General features: G+C 36.6%; 1 protein-coding gene across 1 annotated transcript in view; it reads right to left on the reverse strand.

Annotated features, from left to right (window-relative positions):
* The window catches only part of OTOGL (otogelin like), a 92,496-nt gene that overhangs the window by 30,044 nt on the left and 40,627 nt on the right, over positions 1–21,825 (reverse strand). The window contains exons 27-35 of the mRNA XM_051795976.1: positions 14,081–14,215; positions 13,461–13,607; positions 11,674–11,793; positions 9,458–9,574; positions 6,478–6,634; positions 5,919–5,945; positions 3,734–3,901; positions 1,921–2,199; positions 1,172–1,289 (exon numbers count right to left, since the gene is read on the reverse strand). Of these exons, the coding sequence (XP_051651936.1) occupies positions 1,172–1,289; positions 1,921–2,199; positions 3,734–3,901; positions 5,919–5,945; positions 6,478–6,634; positions 9,458–9,574; positions 11,674–11,793; positions 13,461–13,607; positions 14,081–14,215 (1,268 nt within the window). The remainder of the gene's footprint in view (positions 1–1,171; positions 1,290–1,920; positions 2,200–3,733; positions 3,902–5,918; positions 5,946–6,477; positions 6,635–9,457; positions 9,575–11,673; positions 11,794–13,460; positions 13,608–14,080; positions 14,216–21,825) is intronic.

Raw genomic sequence — 21,825 nt, forward strand, 5'->3', positions numbered from 1 at the left:
ATTTTATAGTCAATTCTGAAGCCACAGTGGAAGTATAAATTAACTTTAAATTATTTTATTTGGAAAAAAAAAATCAAATGTCTCCCCTATCAAAGCTCTGAGAACTTTCTAATATAATGGCAAACACAGAATTTTGAGGCATTTTAAGGTCAAAACGCTATTGAACAGTTTTGTTTCTAAATTGTTAATAGTCAATTCTTTTGAATAGGTTGATGAACATGATAGCTGCTTCCACAACCAGGTGGAAGTTTAGTCCCTAAGCAGAAAGGTTTTCCAAAGAATGATGAATGTTCATTTGAAACATTAAAATATTTAGACTAACTCTATAAAAAGTCTATTGTTGTGTACTTTCAGCATAGGAGAGTGCAGAGAAGTCCATATATTCCCATATTTTTTCATTTTGGGGGAACTATTTAATAAGAAAATCATGGCATTAACAACCCATATGGAAAACACTAAGAATAAAACCACAGAAAATTAGCAATATTATTAATATTCCAAATCATAAGCTGCATATGCCTAGGGAGGTAGTCTGAAATTCAAAATATCCTTTCTTTTCTAACACATTGTGCCTTCAGTTTTTAGGTGTTTTTCTTTTAGTTTGTTCTGGTTCCATAACGCCAAGGAAGAACTGCGGAGACAGGAAATCTCGTCACTAAGACACAAGCTAATATCACCCGTGTAAAATCACTCTCTTTATGGCAATGACTACCTCTTAGTATACAAGTTCCCTCCTCTCACAGGAGAGGGCGCATTACTCCCTTACTTTACCTACAGTTTTTGATCTCCGTCACATAAACACTAGAAAGATGTAGTCATTTTATCATCACGGGATGCTGGTTTAGGATGTGAATATAAATCCACAGAAGGAAATAGCCTTCATTTAATTTTATAGCTTTCCACTTAACCACTACCAGAAGCTAATCCTCTTGGCTAAATACTAATCCTCCTGTGTTGAAATATCGCATATAAACAGGAATATATACCGTGGGAAACAAGAGGCTTATTACAAATATTTTTATATGACTTGTGAGAGTTTCTCACAAGAGGGAAACTGAAATCTGGATGAGTAAAAATGAATGGATATTGTGAGTGCAGTAATCTTCATAAAGCATATGGTATGCATATTACAAAAACAATACAGTAGCAATAGGAGCTTAATTTTACTTACGGAGGAAGGAATCTACATGCTATTCCTTCAGGATCGCTACATGTCTTAAAACAAGGATTGGCACAAGACTCATATCGCCATTCACAGATCCTTCTATAAGGCACAGAAGCACTAAGTTCTGAGAATGAAGGAAAGGGTATTATTTAGTGATTGTATAGTCAATCAACCATAAATTTATAGCTTTTTCTATACCATATATTGGTTTCAGACAGATGAAAAAATGGAAGCCAAATAGACAAATTTTTCAGAACTTTCAAATAGGTGAAATTTTGTTCAATTTCAAGTATTTTAGATTCATTCAAGCTAGAAGACACTTCAAGTTTCAACAATAAAAACAGCTACTCTTACAATATATTCTGTTTACAAACCTTAAAAATTAGTTGAAGATAGTGAAGACATTGTTGGTTGCAGAAGCAATACAATTACCCAATTTATTTAAAAGTTTAAATATCTATATCTATAAATATCTAAATATCTACACATCACTAATGAAATATTAACATGCATCATTTTCTGACATGTGAATTTCATTTTGAAAGTGTAAACAAATGAAAATGTAGTTCAAAGATAAAGTGACCATCATCTGCAAAAATTAAAAAATAATAGCATTTTGAGATGGAATGAAAGACAAAGAAAGAAAGGAATTAAAAACAGGATAACAAAATTTGTTACTATTGCTGATGAAAGACAAGTGCTCTGAAGGCAAGCAGAAAAAGAATACTTATCCCTGGGGATTATGCATGATTTACCTTCAATGCTAAAGCTACTGAAATGTTTGAATTCTTCTGAATCATTGTACTTTGCCACTTTAACACTGGATGAGGTGAGAATGATGAAAAAGCCTTTTTTACTGTGCAGTTCAAAGGCACTGAGCCCTGGACTCCAGAGACCACGGTGGTGGAAGAAGGTGGCTCGTCTCTGAAAGGAGGCACTTGCCTGCCACTGTTCCAGCCCAATGGTTTCATTGTCATGTACGTACAGAAAGTAGTTTGGTCTTTCAGCAGATTCCAGGGAAACAAGAGAGAGAGCTTCCAGAGGAGAAAAAAATAATAATTATAGTAAGACTTTCACAGAAAACAACTTACAATTGAGATTAAATTATATATATTGGCTTTTAAGTGGCTCCTTTTAAACACCCGCTTTTTACAAAAAAATATTTCAGGCTTATGTTACACAAAAGATGGTTGGAAATGCAGTGCAGAGTCTAAAAGAGATTGATCATATAATCCAGAACCACCAGGGAGCTAATCAGTTAGATCAAAACTACATTCGGCCTACTGCTAACTGCCTTCAAAATTATTCATAAGCAGACTTAGACTGAAACTTGCTCAAATTGGGAGTTTTTTCTCAAGTTTGGACAAGTGTCTGACAACTTAGGGGTACCCAAAATTCATTAGTAAATAACATCAAATTGTATGAACATGCTTGACTTCATCTTGAGGTCAGGGAGTTTTTTACATACAGTCATATCCAGCAATACAGTAAGAAAACCTGTTGCCAAATAAGAGACTTGACCCTCTATTTGCTCTGCCCATGCCAGAAATCAAAAGTGAAGAAAATTCTCTGAAAATGAAAGAACTTGATTTTTAACTTGAATAAAGTCATAAAGTGTCTTTATTCTACATGAATACTATCTCATTCCTCATGGATATGAAAACTACCTGTGTACTGCACAGATATAATGAATATTTTACTTCTGCTTTACATCAGTTGGAGAATTGACAAGACTGATTTAATTCTTTTGTTCTATGTATTTTTCATTTCAAAATCACATCTAAAAACCTAATTTCCCCACTGAAAAAAATTCAAATGTTTTTAAGCTTATTTCACTTTCCTGTGAAGACAGACCTTTTCTACTTTGAGGGTTTGGGAATTTTTTCAACAAATTAAATTATGTGAGAAACCAATAAAAAAATCTATATTGACTTACTTGACACAAATGGCATATATGTGAAGAAAGGAAAATCCATACAGAAGGAACAATATTTAAACATATTTATTTTTGGCTGTATAGTCTGGGTAAGTCTTTGATAAGTGATAAATAGAGCTTAGGAATAGCTAAGAAACTATCTTCTACATTGTATGCTTACCAGCAATGCATAAAACAGACTGATCATTTTAAGTTGCACATTTTCTAGTCCAGCGAAAGTAACAAGTAAGAAGAAATGATAAAGTAGAATTGATTTTACTGGAGACAAAAATATCCTACATTGACCTTCAGTGTTGATAATTGCTATATACATGTGCAAAATTTTCCAGTTTTCCAGTTATACAAAGTAATTTTTTTTTCATAAAGGTGTTTTATTCACTTGGTTGGATTTTTTTATATTTCTAAAACAGTCTTTGAGAAGTCAGCTTTAAATCTGGCAGTGAGGTTTTCTAATATTAAAAAAAAAATAAAAATTAAATTCCTCAGTTTTGAAGTTGGCCTCTTCATCCTCACTTATTCCAATAACTAAAAATATCTAGACTATTTTGTGAGATTTAGAAGATGCTGCAAAAATAATTCATATAGTTTGAGATGTATACATTGCCATTAGCAAAACTGCTGAGAACACTTACATAAATCTTCATCTTCGAAAAGACCTGGAGTTATCATGAAACCAAAAATTACATTTCCATATGCTCCGGTTCTAGGCAGAGGAAATATCCTTCTACTGGATACATTAGCCCCAATAATTGTGTCATTTGCTCCAAAACTTGCCAAAATATAGGGTCCTTCACCAAGACCTAAGGGAAGAAAAATCAAATAGAAAAAAAAATCCTTATTGCATAACATACAAAACTTAAATCCTAATTTTCCACTTGTTTTCACTTGATAGTGGAAACACACATAATGCTGTCCTTAACTTTAAGCCTGGTAGGCAGCTAAGCACCACAGAGCTGGTCACTGACTCCACACCCCCAAAGAGAATCAGGAGGGAAGAACTGAAAAACACTCATGGGTGGAGATAAAGACAGTTTAATTTGGTTTGTTTTTTGTTTTTAATGAAGGAAAGAAAAAGAAACAAAGGAAAACAATTACAAGAAAAGTGATGCGAAAAACCCAATTCCTCACCACCAGCCAACCAATGCCTAACTGGGCCCTAAGCAACATATGCCCCAGGGTATTGGGTCTGGCTGAGCTGGAGTTCATTTCCCCATAGCAGCCCTCACAGTGCTGTGCTTTGCATTGGCAGCCAGAAGGGTGTTGATAACACACCAGTGTTTTGCCTACTGCTGAGCACAGCACCAGCACTGTAACATTCCTTTCTCAATCAAGAGCAAGATCCTGGGAGGGGACCCAAGTAGGCCAGCTGACCCAAACTGACCAAAGGGATATTCCAGACCATATGACGTCAGCTCAGATATAAAAGCTAAGGCAAGGAGAGGGAAGGCAGGGATTCATCATCTGCCACAGTTGCCTGCTGAGGAACCATTATGTGTGCTGAAGCCCTGCTTCTCAGGAATGGCCAACCATCGCTGCTCATGGGAAGCAGAGAATAAACCCCACTGTCTTTCACTTCGCTTCACTTTTGCGCACACAAGATTCCACTTTGCTTTTGCTTTAAAGAAACTGCCTTATCCCAACCCATGAGTTGTTTTTCCACCTTACTCTCTCCCCTGTCCGGCTGGGAAGGGGATTGACAGAGTTGCTGGGCAGGAACCTTGGCATCCAGCCAAGATCAACCCACCACATCCAGAAAACTTCCCTCACAGTTTTTATGGCTGAGCACAACATCATATGTTCTGCAACATCCCTTTCATCAGTTAGGGTCAGCTGTCCCACCTGTGTCACCTCCAACTTCTTGTGCATCCCCAGCCTGCATGAGAAGCAGCATGAGAAGCAGCAAAAGCCTTGATACTGTGTAGACAGTAACTAAAACACCATTTTCATCATGAATACAAAATATATCATCATGTTAACTATACAAAGAAAGTTAGCTCTATCCAAGCCAAAACCAGTACTCCTTCCTACTTTTTCACAGAATTGTAGAATTGTTTAGGTTGGAAAAGACCTTTAAGATCATTAAGTCCAACTGTCAACCTACTCCTACCACGATGTTCACCATTAAACCATGTCCTCAAACATTTTTAAGTAAGGTAAAATTCCCCGCTACAAAGTAATTGTTGAAATTCAGTTATACCCAGGAAAATCTACATACTACTACTCTACTGGGCCAGACAGGAGGAGAAACGAATCATCTCTATATGATGCTCATTATAGGATGTAAGTTGCTAAAAAAGATAATTAAAATTCACATTCATATCATTGCATTTAGTCAAGTTTCCCTTTCCTTTCAACATCTTGCTCCCTACAAAACATGTGCACAGTACCCAAATATTAGAGGAGATGACACAGGAGTTCATTTTATTAAATCAGTACCACTCTCATTCTAAGGTACTGTTCTTTTTAGAGTACAGTAGTTGTGAGACTCACGCATACATCCCAAAACATATCAATTTCAAAATATTGTAGATCCCAGTTCTGAAATTTACAGTACAAGCATAAGCTAACATCCTCCTAGAGCTTCTCCCTGACTTCAGTGATATGCTATATGGTGGATTAATCCACCCACACATTGAACATTATGAGGTTATTATTTGAGGTATTAGGGATTACTAAGATCATTCAACACAGCTGGGCCACTGACCTTTACTCATTAAAAATAGAAGCAATGTTAAAACTACATACATCAAGTCCAAGAGAAAGCCCATAAATTAATTCAACTGAGTTTTTAAGGCAGGAATATCAAAAACTACATACCTTGATTGTAATATTCACAGTCATAAGCTAAAAGAAAAAGAAAAAAGTACATTATTTTTACAAAGTAGCAAGAGAATCCATGCATATTTGCATCCTAAAAAATGTAAAGTTCACTTTCAGCAGCGGAAGTTTCATCTTCCACAAGATTTTATTTCCTTAGGCTTTTGTTCAATGACATACAGCTGTATTTCAGTAGATGTGCTGGGACAGCAGACCTGAAGCATGAAATATTCTATAGCTAAGAACTCTTCTTGATGTCAATGAAAAGAAGAATGGACTGGATCTCTTTGCAGCCCTACGCGGAGCACTGGATGTACCCCAGATCTGTTACAAAGGTGCCTTTCCAGTAACCTCTGCACTAGCACACCCAGAGCACAGTCACCCCTCTTCAGTAAGACAGCAGGGTGTATAAGGCTAGCACAGGTAACACACAGACAGCCTGAAAAATGTGAAGTATGTTTATTATCCACCTACTTTTGTCATATTTGTCTAATTGGGCAGCAAAAAGGCCAAAGGCCTCAGAGATGAGCTCTGGTGCATGGCCAGCCCAGATACACACCACAGAGCAAAGGAGATCGCCAGTGGATTGCTGCTCCCTGCTGGCAGCACTTGTGGGCATAAGCTGCAATACTGGTACACAAACACTCGCAGTCCCCACCAAGATTGCAGTTGCATGTATCTGTGTGACAATTTTTGATAAAAGAAGTCACATCAATCTGTAGGGGGATAAAAAAAGGAAGAGAAAAAGAGGTTATTTAAATGCATGAGCTGTTTGAATTTTTGTTGTAGCATTTTCAGCAGGAGTTATACTTCTGGATTGACTGAAAGAATTAAACAAAAAAATAAGGTATTTTCCAAAGTTTGGGCATATTCCTACACAAAAAGTACAGTTTAAATGATCAGCTTATACCTATGTTACATGTCAAAAGAAAATTTCAGCCAGTGACTACCAACAAACTTGTCTGTCCACACACCTGCTGTTCATCAATTTTGGACAGTATATTGAAGATGGATGTTCTGCTTTTTTTTAATATGGCAAATACTGCCATCTATAGTCATCCTGTCAGTTTTGCATGAAAAATAACAAAGTCACAGCTACGGCTATGATTACCAAGTAATTAAAGTAATAATTTGTAGAGAGGATTTTGTGCAGAGAAAGAAAGCTTAAGCACACTGGTGACATTTTGCAAAAAAATACTTCTGCACTTATCAAGATTTTAATATAATTTGCCCCCAAAACTTCATTAGATCAGAAATCCATATCCTCATTCTAAAATACTATCACATTATTTCATGGTTTTACATGATACACTGTTCCTTGAGTTTAAATCATCATTTTTGTAATGTTGAGCAGTGTTTCCAAAACAGTGTTCTTACTCAACACATGAAATGTTTAAAGCAATGCTTTTCTTCAGTTTAGTCTCTGGTCTAGCTCAGCTGTAAAGCACTCAAATGGCACACGTCAGATTACAGAAATACCATCACAGCAACAAAGCAGCACTTATCTAACACAGAGGCAGCTTCTCAGCTGGCAGCTGCTAGAAGCTGTCAGGGACTCGATCAAGATTGACTTTCTGCCTTCAGTAGAGAGTGATGCCATTTTGCTTTCATTCTTTTTCTTATTTTGAAAACAGGGATACCAATGAGAACACGGAGAACACACACGAGCATTAGTTCCACTGAAAACAACTGCAGTAGCTATGCAGGAATCACTAAACAGCAGATTGGCTTCAAAGACCTCAACCTGTCTCTCGTGCCTGCAGGACAGCATCTCTCCATGGGTCAGAAATATCCTGCTGTTGTGACAAATGGGGAGCCTTAGGTCAAAGTTCTTACTGAGCTTAGGAATCATGAGGAAGACCTTTTTTTCTGCAAGTGTTGAGGCTCCTTAGATTCTGCTGAATTCAGTGCTTAACTGGGCAACTGCAATGCATCAGTTGCTGCCAGCCAGAAATGCAAGATTTTTGTCTCCCTGAAAACTGGGTTTTCCAGCCTGAGTTGAACTCTGAGGCCATGTGTCCCACAGGCAGGAGCTTCCCTCCATGCACGGCAGGATCCTCCATCACCCGCAGAGCAGGAGCAACAGTAATAGTGCTGCTCCAAGCACGTCTGAAACCCACATCTATGTTTTCCATCCTTTCCATGCCCCCAGTGTCAGTCTCTGCTTGGGCTTTTTCCTTGGCATCCAGTTCTCCACCCCTGTAGCTAGCAGTCTTCTGCAGATGCCCTTGATAGGAGGTCACTTTACATTACATTTGCAGGAGCTGTATTTTCACATGCTAATAAATAGGTTTTAAAAACACATGAAAGATGTTTGCTTTATAGGCTGTCCCATAGAAGATACATATGTATGCGTGAAAATACCTGACTATGTTTTGCACCTGACATATATTTTTTAACATAATTGTGCTAAATTTTTGGCGTAATGTTTTCAAATTTTCATCACAACATGGATAAGATATAGAAAATGAATATTCAAGAGAAAACATCTTTCTTTATGAGTTGTGATAATACAGCTTCTTAAAAACTCTCAAAAGTTCCATTTTTATTTATTACTTGTCACTTCTAAAATACACTCATCACTATGTTCTCAGGCACATGCTCAAAAAATTCTTTACATAGTAACTTAACACTAATAAATCTCTTGGGTTAAGCTACTGCAACCTCCTACACAGGCAAATGCCTAACCATGTTGATATCAAACTTCAGTTTTGAAAGTCAGGAGGTTCAGCTGCGACATCTAATATTAAGTATTTAGTGTTAATAGTCATAAAGAAAATAAGAGACTGAGACAAAATGTTATAGCGGTTCTTGCTTGCCCAGGTGTAAAGAAGTGCCTAAATACCTTTGGGAAGCTAAAATCAGAAATAGAGAAAAATGTATAAAGCATGTTTTGCATTGATAAAAGGTGGATTAAGATGGAACAAAAGATTACCACAAAAGCTGTTGTTGTCCCCATCTTGTCTAGACTGACCTAAGGACATTCTTGTAACTCAAGTTCCAGGCTCAGCCAGGTATTGGGAAAACAAGGACACCAAGCCTCAGAGTTTTGATAAAAAGAAGATGATGAGCTGTCCACTAATTAAAAATATCAATAGCTCTGAAGCTGAAGTCTTGATTTCTCACATTTCTTTCTATATTGAACAGGATAATTAACAAAATAACACCATTTGAGATAAGCTGTAGGTACATTACACATGTTTAACTTTACATACTTAACTTTAGAATTCTGCAATATATACAAAAGCCTTAAAAATTTAGCTGCTATATAAATAAAAGGTATGAGTAAAATCTAAAGAGAACACGACTTTCATTATTCAGTCTACTAACTCACAACTCCCAGTTATCACTGTTATGAAATAGGCTCCAGTCTTGAAAAGAATGAGGAGCTCTGCACAAACATAGCCCACCCTCAAAGAGATACTTGCAGGGTTTTGCTCTTCCCTGACATTCAGACTGAGGGGAATGGCAAGAAGAAATTAATTACTGTAATTTTATTATTCTCATGACAGAATATCTTGGATATTTAATAAACTTACCACATTGCGACAAGGTGCAAAAACATCACTGTATAAAACTGAGCATTCCTTTTTGGCATAAGGGAACTTGCTCTGATGTACATCACATGGTCTCAGCGTTTCATTTGGGCTCTTGCACTTGAAAACAAGAAAAACGCCACAAATATTTTATAGTTAGGTGTGTTTATCACAGACTCAGATACACTATAGTATCATATAATTCAATACTTGCATAATCGGAAAACAAAAGTTTAAATACTGTCTTCTTCATCGTCCTCTTTCCCTGATTTGTTGTTATAATTGAAAGCGTTTTCACAAAAAAAGAATCTTTGTGTTTTGTTTTGAAGTACTAAAATGTTCCTGCTGTCTGCTCAGTGCATCAAGACAAAATGTTTTCTTTGTGACACATTATAATCATTACCAGAGCAACCAACTGTAACATCACAAACAAACACATGGTCCAAATCCATCCTGGGTGGTTTTGCGCTGACTTTAAATGGAGTCACACTGCGGATGGCTTTAGCCCTGTAAGTTCAAATAAAGAAGCAGCAGTAGGAAGGGAGCAACCCATTAAAAAAAAAGTAGAGTCAAAGATCATCATGATAACTCAAAAATGGTTGAGATACAACTCCCCCACTTAAAGTCTCTCTTCAAAAAGAAAAACAAATGAACAGAAAAATATAACAAAATGACACTCAGTTCAGAGAATGTGAGTTCATCCATGCTCTCTTGGTGCAGCAGAGAAGCCCAGGAGGGTGTAATGATGAATCCATAGGCATCACTGGAGTGTCCCGAAGCAGCCTTAGCTGCAGTGCAGTTGTCCACCTACACTGCCCTCCTGTGCAGTTGCTCGGACATGACTGTGAGGGGATGGGGTGCCACTCCCAGAAGGGAGAAGCCCTGAAAGCATCCCAGGCTTCACAGTGCTAATGCAAGCATGATTGCCAGTAATAGAACTGGCTTCTAGGCCTCCAGTTATCAAATACTCCTTTGCAGTACAGGACACATCACTACAAAGGCCAAAGGTCCTTTTTGAAAAAATCCCTGAGGCCTACTGCAGGGCCAGATGAAGTATCTGAGCAGAGGTTACCAGAGCAGCCCAGGCTGAACTTAGATCCTAAGTGCTCCGGCAGACACTGAGATCAGGAGATTACACAAGATTTAACAAATACATATATATATATTAATACCCTAGAAGTTAATGTGCTATGCAAACACTACACACTTTTTTAAAGCAGCCATTGAACTGATAAAATGGCAAAGAAAAATTCGCACACTTCATACACATTTGTTTGTCTACGACCTTCTAGATGAGCAATATAAATACCAACACTACACACTTGCCTTGCTTGCTCACACAATTTAAACATTTTATGTAGAACAAAACACATTCAAAGGGAGATATGGAGGCAGAAAAGCCTCAAAATCATTATTCCAAAGCATTCTTTCATGAGGCAAGAGATATTTGTTCATCTTCCTGTTGTGTCAAGGAGACAATAAATTAAAAAACTGGTTCTGACAGACATCCAAAAGGAGTGTTTTATAAATACTGATTTTTCAGGAGGTTCACAAGGTTATAAAACTTTACATCATTTCAGCACAAATGAAAAAAATACCTCTTCTTCTGTGTTATAAAACCCAGTTGCATCATCCACTCTCTACAGTCCCCTTTCTTCCCCTCAGAAACCAAGTTTCCATACTGGCTGTGTCTGTTGCTGTTCTGAGCCTTTTCCTCCCATCCCTTCACCACCTCTGGTTTGTCAGTTTATTTTCTGTTCACAACTAAATTAAATCATTTTTTTCAGTGTTCAGAAAGAAACTTTTTTCCAGACCTTTTTTCCCAGCATTCAGGTTCAATTTACTTTCAGTATCCTGGTGCCTCTAACACCAGAGAAATTGCATTTGTTTCTAAAACTGGGATGAATCAAAAATAACAGAAGCAATGTACCTAACTTTGTAGAAAACTGAAATCCAGACAACTATAATGATTGTCTCACATAGGGGAAAACATATACTTCCCTGAAGAGATTTTTTGCTTTCATTTAAATTCAGTATGTGTTTGCTATAACATAAGACCTTAACACATTTCACATCTACAGACATAAAAATTAAAATATCCTCTTATACAGTGACCATAAGTTTAGAAAACATCTGTGCATCATTTCCTTATACCGTGCTCATTTATAAATTAAAATTATCATCTTTTTCTCTAATGTTTTACTGGACACGGGACTTACCTGTCCTAATACCCAGCTGTCTCCAAACACCTGTGCATTTCTCACCTCCATGTTGTTTGATGTAGTCAGATCATTTGAAGTATATTTGTCAAAATTTCCACACAAACCTGCCAATTTACCCTGGAGGAGAAGAAAAATTTTTTTTTCTTATAAACTGACAGTCAATAATTGGTACAATTACACACATGGAATGTAACATTTTTTAACTGAAAAAGCTGAATGCAACTCTGACTTATACTTTAAAAATATCTGACACTCTGCTATTCTTACGGTTCCATATTGCAAATATCTTATTAAGAGAAATCAGTGGATTTCTTCTTGTTTTCCAGAACCTATTCTTACTGTCTGCCTGTGAAAATGGACTGGAATCTAGTAATAATTCTTCTGAAAGCTTAGTAGTGCACCCAGTGCAAAAGTCAAAAGTTCAGGTGAATTACCTCATGATTGTGAAGTCTGACTAGTTATTGTCATTAAAACTTGCTGTTTCTAATTTTAGCTCACAATAGCAAGAATATTTGTAGCAACAGTTATAAAAGAGACAGCTGCAGATTTCTGGTGTTGGGCATGTGCTGCTGATGGAAAAAGTATATATACATGCATGCATATATAAATATATAGGAAAATAGAAATTTCTGCACAACAGTAAAAAGTAGAGTTGGATTTCTAAAGTGTTGTGGCTCCTGCTAATAAATTCCTTTTTCTTAAGGTCTGCTGCAGACATTATCTAACTAAACTGCAGCTTCTGGAAGAAACAGTCACTGGAAACAGAAAGAGCTGGAATTATTTGTGTTCCTGCATGCAACCTGTAGAACTCACCTCCCTGCTAGCTTACTGAAAAACAGGAGATTTTTTTTTCTTTTCACTCTGTGTATTTATTGATGATAAATCAGCTTGTAGGTGAAGTAAGTATTTTATGGCTATTTTGACAAAAGCCTATAATAATTTTGCTTTAATACCACATTAGTTGGTCATTATAGCTTTGACTTACACTTTGAAAAATCTGATACTGTACTCTAGCATAGCATGCTTTCTTTTCTTTTGCTGAAAGAGCCCCATCTTGATACATGTGTTCATGTTTGAAACAAAACAGAAATGTAATTCTGAAATGCATATATAAGGTTATTCTGCCAGGACCCAAAAACTGAGTTACAGAGACACCAAGATAGATGATGATGTAGGAATGGAAAAGAGAAGAGCAACTGGCACGAGACGGAGCCTCGTATTCTTCCCTGAATCATGGCTGAACCCTGTCTCAATATACCCATTAGGTTTAAATGTCAGTTTTTGTCAAAATCCTTTCCTGTGTCTTGTCTTCTTAAATTAAACCCAAGATATGACTACATCTCTTCATCTCAGAAGCCTCTATTACATCTCAGGGTGCAGTTCCATCATCAATCTAATCCAATCTGTGCTATAAACCTGCTGTCTTCCCCCTCACTAGATATGGAATTAAGAAAACATGCAGTGAACTGGGTAACTCAAAACTAACTATTCCTTCCAGCCCCCAAAGTATCTCTGAGTCAGAGCTGAATCCCTGCTTGTCTCCAAGGTTGCAACGTGTGGAGCAACAGAGTAAACGTGCATGTAGGAACCACTGTTTCTCTTCAGAAGCCACGTTCTCCATCTCTTCTTACCTGGGAAATGCTAGCGGCTGAACACCACGATAAACAGCTATATCACTGGGAAAGCTAGTCTTGAAGAAAAGACAATCACAATTATTCAATAAGAGATCACATTAGTGATATAGGGAAGCTACACAAAATCTCAGGTTTTTTATTTTGGCTCACCTTCCACTGAGGTCCAACTTTAACATGCATCATAGTCTTCTTATCCCACAGAATTGTAATGTCCTGTTCTGGAAAGTGTATCACAGTATAATATCCAGCCTTCCAAAGCTGATATTTAGATTTGTTTTCCTGTCCCCTTAAGGTCTTCTGACAGAAATGAATATTAATTAAGATCTAATAAAGTAATTCTACCAAGGTATACAGCCAGTTATCTACAAAGTGTATATTGAAGAATACTTGATCTTTAGCATATAGCTGAATCAATACTACTAGAAATGTTTTTTAATACTTTGATATTTTGTCTTTTCAATTTTTCAAGTTTGCTTTGATTTTTTACTTTGGTTTCTCTTTCAAAACCAAGTGGAAAGAAACTCATAAATGCCAATATGTTCCAACTCCTTGAGACTTTTGAGCAGTCTTCTTTGTAGGACAGGTAGAACTTGAAAAAAGCAATGAAAAAAAAAGATGTGTCCTGGGACCTGCTGCTTTATTTGGGCCTAGGCACTTGTGTTATACTAACTCAGACTGAGAGACGCTTTCCAAAAACATGCTCCTTTAGAGCTGTAAATTTGCAATGCTTATCTTAAAGGGTAACCCAAAAAGGAAAGAAATTAACTAACCTGCTTCTCAGAAGGTTCACTAAAATAAATCTCAGTGTCTCCAACAGTGATGAAAACATTCTTTGAGCAAACGATATCATTGTCAAAGCACTTTTTGTTTTGAGCAATTATAGATATATTTGAGTTATCTGTGCTCTGCAACATTAAGAAGAAATCATGTTAATTGCAGATTCAATTGCATTTCACTTCTGCAGATTTATTCTAGGCTTACCATCACAAAAAGATGGATAATTTGGTATTCCCACATTTTTGAAATAAATTTAAGAAAGTTGCCAAACAAGGAAATGGATTTTTAAATTCAAAGATGAACCCACAAACAACTCAAACTTTGGAGTTAAACACAAAGAGCCATTATGTTCAGCTGTGACTCCTTTTCCTGAGGACTTCACAAACTCAGAGGATCAGCCTACCTCTAAAATAAGAGTCTAGTCTAGGCTTTTAAAATGTGCTTATACATGGGATTGAATATTTATGGCTCAGTGCGGTTGTCAAAATTGAGACATGCTATAAAAAAAGCTTTATTTTTAAACCAAGGTACATGAGATCAAGCTGTTTTCATATTTTTAAAACCAAGAATCCTACCATCTGTCAGTAGTGGATAGAACAGTTTTTGTACCTCCACCCATCAAAATTCACAAAACCATGAGTCATACTCAATGTTCTTGGAGGGGGCAAAGGTTTCTGCTGATATTTTTGTTTGTGGGGTGTTGGTTTTTTCTACATTTAGAAGATTTGAATACTTTGTCGTCTTTTGATTTACTGGTATTTTAGTACCTAAAATTCAAATCTACTACCTTCCTAACTCCATACCTCTTGGCTCTCCAGCCTGTAAATTAATTTTGAATTCTAGGCACAAAAAAATCACATTTGCTTAATATGTCTGTTTATTCACCTACAGCTTCTGTGGTTCTGTGGTTCTTCTGTCTCCTGCACCTTGGTGCAGGAAAAATGTATTTTCAGAGTTGATAACACTACCACAAACAAAACCAAGGTTAACTTACTCTTACTATTTCTTATTTTAATTTGCTTTCCAGTTCATTTCTGTACCAATCCTTGCAAATCAACAAGCAGCTGTAACTATAGAAACTACTTGAGAGAGTTAACTTCATAACATTAATATGAGCCAATAACAGTGCTTCTGATTCTGGTTTAATTTTTAATGGAATTCAGTCCTACAGTCATCACAAACCTGAGACAGATATGAAATAAAAATAAAAGATAAGACAGATATGAAATAAAAAAGCTATATATCTCACCCACCAAGTCATCTAGTCTTATATGGGACACTTGGGTAGTGCTGGGAACAAAGATGTTTAAACTCCTTTTCTTACTCCCATGGTCCTTTAGACACTCTCCGAGACTATGATTTGATGAAACTAATTGCAGGTGCTAAAAGCCATGGTGGGCAAGAAGAGAATTTCCCTAGTTCTGGGAACTCCTCTTGGCTCCCAGCTCTCTCTTGGAGAGCTCCTCTTGGCCATAATGGGAGGATCTCTTGCCTTGGTTTGTGCCCACAGCATTTCTCCCCAGAGCTTTGCTCCCTCCTGTGGTCAGTGTACTCCTGAAAGGTGCTGGCTGTTTACTCCTAACCACTCCTTGCATTTGCACCCTTATTTTTTTCTTTTTCATCAGAACTCAAGAATTAAAAAAAAAAAAATCAGCAAATTTTCCTCACCGGTGAGGAGCACTGCATACAGAAAATACAGGTGCTATAGGAAGCAGTTTCTATGTTTTTTCTTAATAAAGGTCATAGTGACCAAGCTCTCCAAAGAACACTAAAATAAAACCAAACCCAACCCCAGATGACAGAAAGTGTAGAGGTATTTTTCTGCCACACAGAGGAGGTGTTACAGTTTTGCTGCCCTTAGTCTGGCATGGCCCACAAGCCAGAGGTTGCTGCTACTTTGCATAGAAAACACTCTACAGCAGGCATGAGCTAATGCAATGAACACAAGGTGTGGAAGACTGCCTGCAAGCTCTGTGTTACTCTAATGCCAGGGCTTAAGAAACAGATGGTATTTGTCAGCAGTTAGCTTGGAAGACAATAGTTACAGTGAGTAGAGTTAGTCACTAACTGCTTAGTGGTAAGGGGGTGTAGGAAATCAGCTCTCCATGATTTAGCAGGGGAATTCAGTTTAAAAGTATTGAATGCTTCAAGGTAAAGAAAAGTTCGTCTATTCCATTCTGTTGTAAAGTTGTTTTAGGTTGCAGTCAGAATAAAATTAGTCACAACCTTATTGGGAAATACACTGTGTTTTAATTAAGCCAGGCTCCCTGCTTGAGTAAGTACAACAATTATTCCCCTCCAAGTCAGGTAACAGCCCAGAGCATTTTTGGATTTATTGGAGGTGATGTTGTAAATTAAAAAGGAGACAATCTCATTAGTTTTGTAGATAGGATACAAGCTGATACATTTTGTATCTGGCCAAATGAAAAGTGAACAAGGAAGCTACCTCCCCACCATGACTCAGTACAGAGAAGGACTTTGCTTGCAGTCTCTGGGTCTATTTGATGTCTAAGACATTGTGGGCTCTTTTCATTGCAGAATTAATTCCTCTTCAGTTAACCCAATATCAGCAAAAGGGGACACTCTGAGTTAATAGGGAACATTGTCTTCACTGTAAGAAAAGACATGGAGGCCTTGATTTTAAATAAGGATAGTTAAATCAGGCTAATTATCCCACAGTAAAAATACACCTTTTTTGGCAATGAAGACAAGTCCTTGAAGTAGGAGCGAGTAGCTGTATTAGCTATGCTAATTGAAGCTGCTGCCTGTGCCTGACAGTCCAGGCCAATCCCTTCAGCTGAACAGCATCAACATACTCAAGTCAGAAGTTTTTGTGTATGGTTGGGATTTGAGCCAAGGGCAAAGCTGAGTTATATTTCAAGTTAACTCTGCAATAGAGAGAAGCCTGGAGCCAGGAAGTGTTTTGCTGACCAAAGCCAGAACAAGGAGTCCTGAAGACATGTGAAGTGCTTCCTTACTTGTAGGACTGCATGATGGTGTTAAATTACTAGAAATGATGCAGGATGGAAATGCAGAGAGACAGTGGTGGTGGTTCAGTATAAATAAGCCAGACGTTTAAGAAAAAAGGGCTGTGCATTAAATCCTAAGTAATCTATGCTTTCTCTTTTTCTAATTAAACGTTAGACCTAAACCCAAACACAAAAAACATCATTATGGATTACAGATCCCTTATGGCTCAAAGCTTTCACAAAAATATTTGCTCTACATACATACTCTAGCCATTACTTCCATCACAGTCTTCAAGTTATTCTATAACTGCTGCACATGCAGCCTCCTCTTTCAACAAATCAAAAAAAAAGTGCAATTGAAATTGAGTACTTAGCTACTGCCAGTGCAAAAGAAAGAACTATTAGAGAAAGTGGGGATCATCTTTTAATGTTTATATAAGACAGTGAAGTCTTAGGCAAATCTCAAGAGTTCTTAGGGAATGTAATAGTATAAATTATAATGATCGAGTTCCATCTCTCCAATCTGCACTGAATCCAGACATATGAAAACAAGCGTTTGTCACTACCACTAGAAGAAATGCCTGAGTAGACACTAGGAGCAGGTCTAATGAATAACAAGGTGGGGGGTTCTGTTGGTTTGGGGTTTTTTTCTGCACAGCCTTTTTCCAAGGCAGAGTCACTCTTTACCTTTTTAGGTAAAATGCACCCAACAGGGGATGTACTACAGTTCATCATGTGAAACCTACTTACGCTGACAGAAACTAGAAATAAAATGGTTTTCCCACTGCAAGAGTATCTTCCCACGTAAATTACCATATCCAGTCTGTTCCAACTTAATGTCAGTTTCTTTGTGATAACATGGAGTTGCCAAGCAACAGAAAAGACAGAGTCACAGCTCTGGGCAGTCAGTCAAAAGCTCATTGTCAGTCCCACTTCTCAGGACATTCTTTTTCTAGACTTTGCTGCACTTTTTTTCCATATTTCTTCCTAGTCAAAAAAGCAAAGCACTGCTTTCCTTTTTCCTCTCTCTTTCTTTTTTTTATTTTCTTTTTTTTTTTTTTTTTGGCAGTGCTTGGGAATGCTAGAGTTTATTTTTGTTATGAACCTTCTATTTCAATGTCCTGTTAGAAATTTTCTATCCCTTTTAACCAATAACAGTACTGTACAGTGTGCTTACATAGTCAAAATGCAGCCTGGGAGAGGACAATTTAAAAGTAGTTGTATTTATTTCTTTGAAAGTTTCATTAAAATCTCTAACTGTTCAGCGTAAAGACTCATTCCATTCTTAATACCCCGATTTACCCATTGTTTTTGGTTTGTTCCCTACAATATACTAACTTGCAAACTAGATTGGACATAAAGGCATCTAAGGACATACTGGAGACAGATTAGTCCTATCTTCCTTTTGTTTTAATGACACTTTAGATGTTTTCTAGCCACACAAACAAGTGTGAAAAGCTCTAAAAATACAGAAAAAATATACAGTAATTTAAAAAGTAGAATTTGCTTTCTCTGTACATATTTCAGAGAGATACCTTTAGCTCTGTTCAGACCTCACATTTCAGGAGATTTTATGGAAAGTCAGAATTACTTTGGTTGTTGTTTACTGGGCTCTGAATTTCTTCTGAAGGAACTTAACAATTGAAACTATTACCTCTAGTAAGATTGATCCTAGGAGAAGTAAAACATCTTAGCCCAGATTTAGTGAGCACTTAGGCATAAATATTTAATTGGTTTTGGAGAGTAGGAAAATGCCTTGGCACCTGACATGTACTTGCTGTTAGTTTCTTATGCCATTATATTGGGGACTTGATTGCCAGATAATCAGTAAAAACACATTAATTATGCAAAACTTATTTTAATTTACACCAAGAAGCATCTCTTATTGAAAGACTTCTTTTGTTTTCCTGCTGCACAAATTTCTCCTGTACCTTTTCAAAATTATATATATACATTCCATGTAATTTTATTTCATCCCTGCTTTTGCATTCTGCACAAATTTGTATCATCAAATGTTCTTTCCCATAGCTATTAAAGCAATGGAGCAATATTACTTGGAGTCAACAGATGGCACTGATACACATTGTCTCAGTTTGGGAAGAAATCCACATGAAAGTTGGGAAAAAATACTACAGAAAAGATAGTAGGTGATCCTCTTACAGGAGAGAGAAAAGAGAGAAAAGGAATAGTAATAATACTTTTTTTTCCCACTGATGTTATGCATTTCTATACAAGTATTAAAAAAAGAAAAAAAAAAAAAACACATTTAGGACCCAAGAACCTAACGACTAAATTGCTTATGCACATGCACATAAATTTTCTTTTCCTCTGCATCTACATGACTGCAGATTATTTTCACCTAAAATAGGGCGAGGAAGCTTGCAATACACTTGTAAGACACGACACATTTTTAGCTTTTTAGCACAGTTGAGCAGAAATGCAGGAGTGCAACATGATTGAGTAGATTCACTGATGAAATGTCAAGGGGAGTGAGATTATTCCAGTTACTGACTCATCCTCAAACAACTTCCAGATGTTTTCTAATGCATCCATGACAACTCTTTCCTATTTCTTTAAAAGCGACTTCTGAAAAGGATACATCTCCAGCAGAATAAACTGTCAAAAACTCTAGAAAGCTGTATTACAAGCATGTATACACACATATATGTATGTATACAAGCAATAGGAAAAATATAGTATTATATAATATTTTCTTTATTATACATAGGTGGTTTTGTAGAAGATTTTATTGCAATATAGACTTGTTGGATGTTCTGAGGTTTTGTCAACAATGAAATCCAAATAATTTTTTTAAATCTATGGCTAATGAAAATAGATGACAGTAAACATTTTATTTTATCTACTCAAAATAGAACCTAGTTCTAACTCAATGTTTCTTAATTTCAAAAAATTGATTAATCAGATAGAGATCACTGGAAAGGTTTTGTTTTTCTTTTTTTATATTTTAAGAGAACCATACTAAAAGTTTTGAGAAAAGGTCATTTAAAGCAAATTTCCTTTTGTTTCATTTACCTATCTTTGCCAGCTTGTGTATCAGATTTGGCTTTTGCACAGGTCACATTACTTCAATTCCTGTCTAATTAAAAGTGAGACCGTCTGCAGCTAAAGATTTGGGAACATTTGAATATTTGTTTCCAAGTGACACATTATGTAACATGAGCTATTCGGAATTACAAATCAGCAGCACAGTTGGTGGTGTTAGTTTTAATATCTAAACATGTATTTTTATGGAACCTGTTAGTGTTGTTTTACTAAAAAGCGCAAGACAAATGTCAGTATTTTATCATTGCTGGTTGTAAAGATAAAGTACAACATAACAGGAAAAAAAGGATAAGAGCTCCAGGAAATTAAGGCAGGAACTAGAAAGCTAGAACTTGCACAAAGCTTTTATGTTTTTCAGTACAAAAAATGTTAAATGTGTTCATTTACACTGCTGAAGTTTAGTTCTTATACATTCAGGAAAAAAAAAACAACCAAACCTCATGTCCTGATCTAAGTCAAAGTAAATTAAATTCACACTGACAACAATCAGAGACAGAGGCTATAAACTGCTAGGCAGCATCCACAGGTGACTAGCCTGAGCTTCCCACCACTTCAAGCACAACAAAAAGCTTTCATTTTACCACTGCCAACACATCATACAGCTTCCTGAAGCAACAGCACACGATGCTGGAGTTTGTTTATTTTTTACTGTGCTGTATCATCAACAGTCCACAAAGCTATACCCACCAGAGGTGCTCCAACTCAGGCAGTCATTCTTACAGGGAACTGCTTTTTCAGGCAGCCATCAGAGTAAAACATTTGAGAGTCAGTATAGCCAAAGGGCTGTTGGATGCAAAATCAGAAATTCAAGGCAAAAGGTTACTTTCTTCAAGCTCTGTGGTCACTAAATGGCAAGGTCCTCAGAAAGAAGATCCAAATTCTGAGTCACACAATGAACACACCGCCTCCAAATTGCCATTCTCATGGTAAGAAACTTTTCCCCAAGCCTTTCCTGGAAGCCCTCCATGCTAATCTGCACAAATTGAAAGAAGCCTTTCCTTTGTTGGAGAATAAAATTGATTCATTCACGGCATAATTTAATGGTCTGGAGAATCAAGTGGGGGAGACAGAAAGGCATGTAGAGGTAATTGAGTCTGAAATCATTGATCTGAAGAAAATGGAACCAGAGCATAAATCCATTGCCAACTGTAATCAGATCTTTTGCTCACAGAAAGAATAGAGTAAATAGAAAAACAGGTACAGCTGAAGACAAAGATGGAAAGGGTTTGTTATTGACCCTTAGAGGACTTCCAGAGATCCAAGAAAAAAAGAGGGCATCCAGAAAGGTTTCCTCTGAAATTATAAGACTGATGGAAAGCAGACTATTTGTATTCTTCACAATTTATTCACAGTAAATAATATTTTCACTGAAGTGTAATCTCTCTCCTGTTTGGACACAAATTTTCACACAACTTGTCAAGAAATGCATCATTATTTCTACACAACTATTGTTGCTATAAATTATATGACAAGTGTTTTAGGTGGACATATTTTGGCACATCACTTACTCATGAAACTATTTGCTGGAATGCGGTTTGAGGATTAGATATGTTAATTGAAAAATTTAAGGCATTCTGATTGTAACCCCATGTAACAGTTTTATTTATATAATTTATTTATTTATTATAAAAGATGAAAATTAGAGTATGATGTCCAATTTTAAACATTTATAATTTCAAATTCAACATTATTTACTTTCCCATTAA

The sequence above is a fragment of the Manacus candei genome, unplaced genomic scaffold, assembly GCF_025592945.1.
Source record: "Manacus candei isolate 608988 ecotype Guabito, Panama unplaced genomic scaffold, ASM2559294v1 h1tg000043l, whole genome shotgun sequence".
NCBI lineage: Eukaryota > Metazoa > Chordata > Aves > Passeriformes > Pipridae > Manacus > Manacus candei.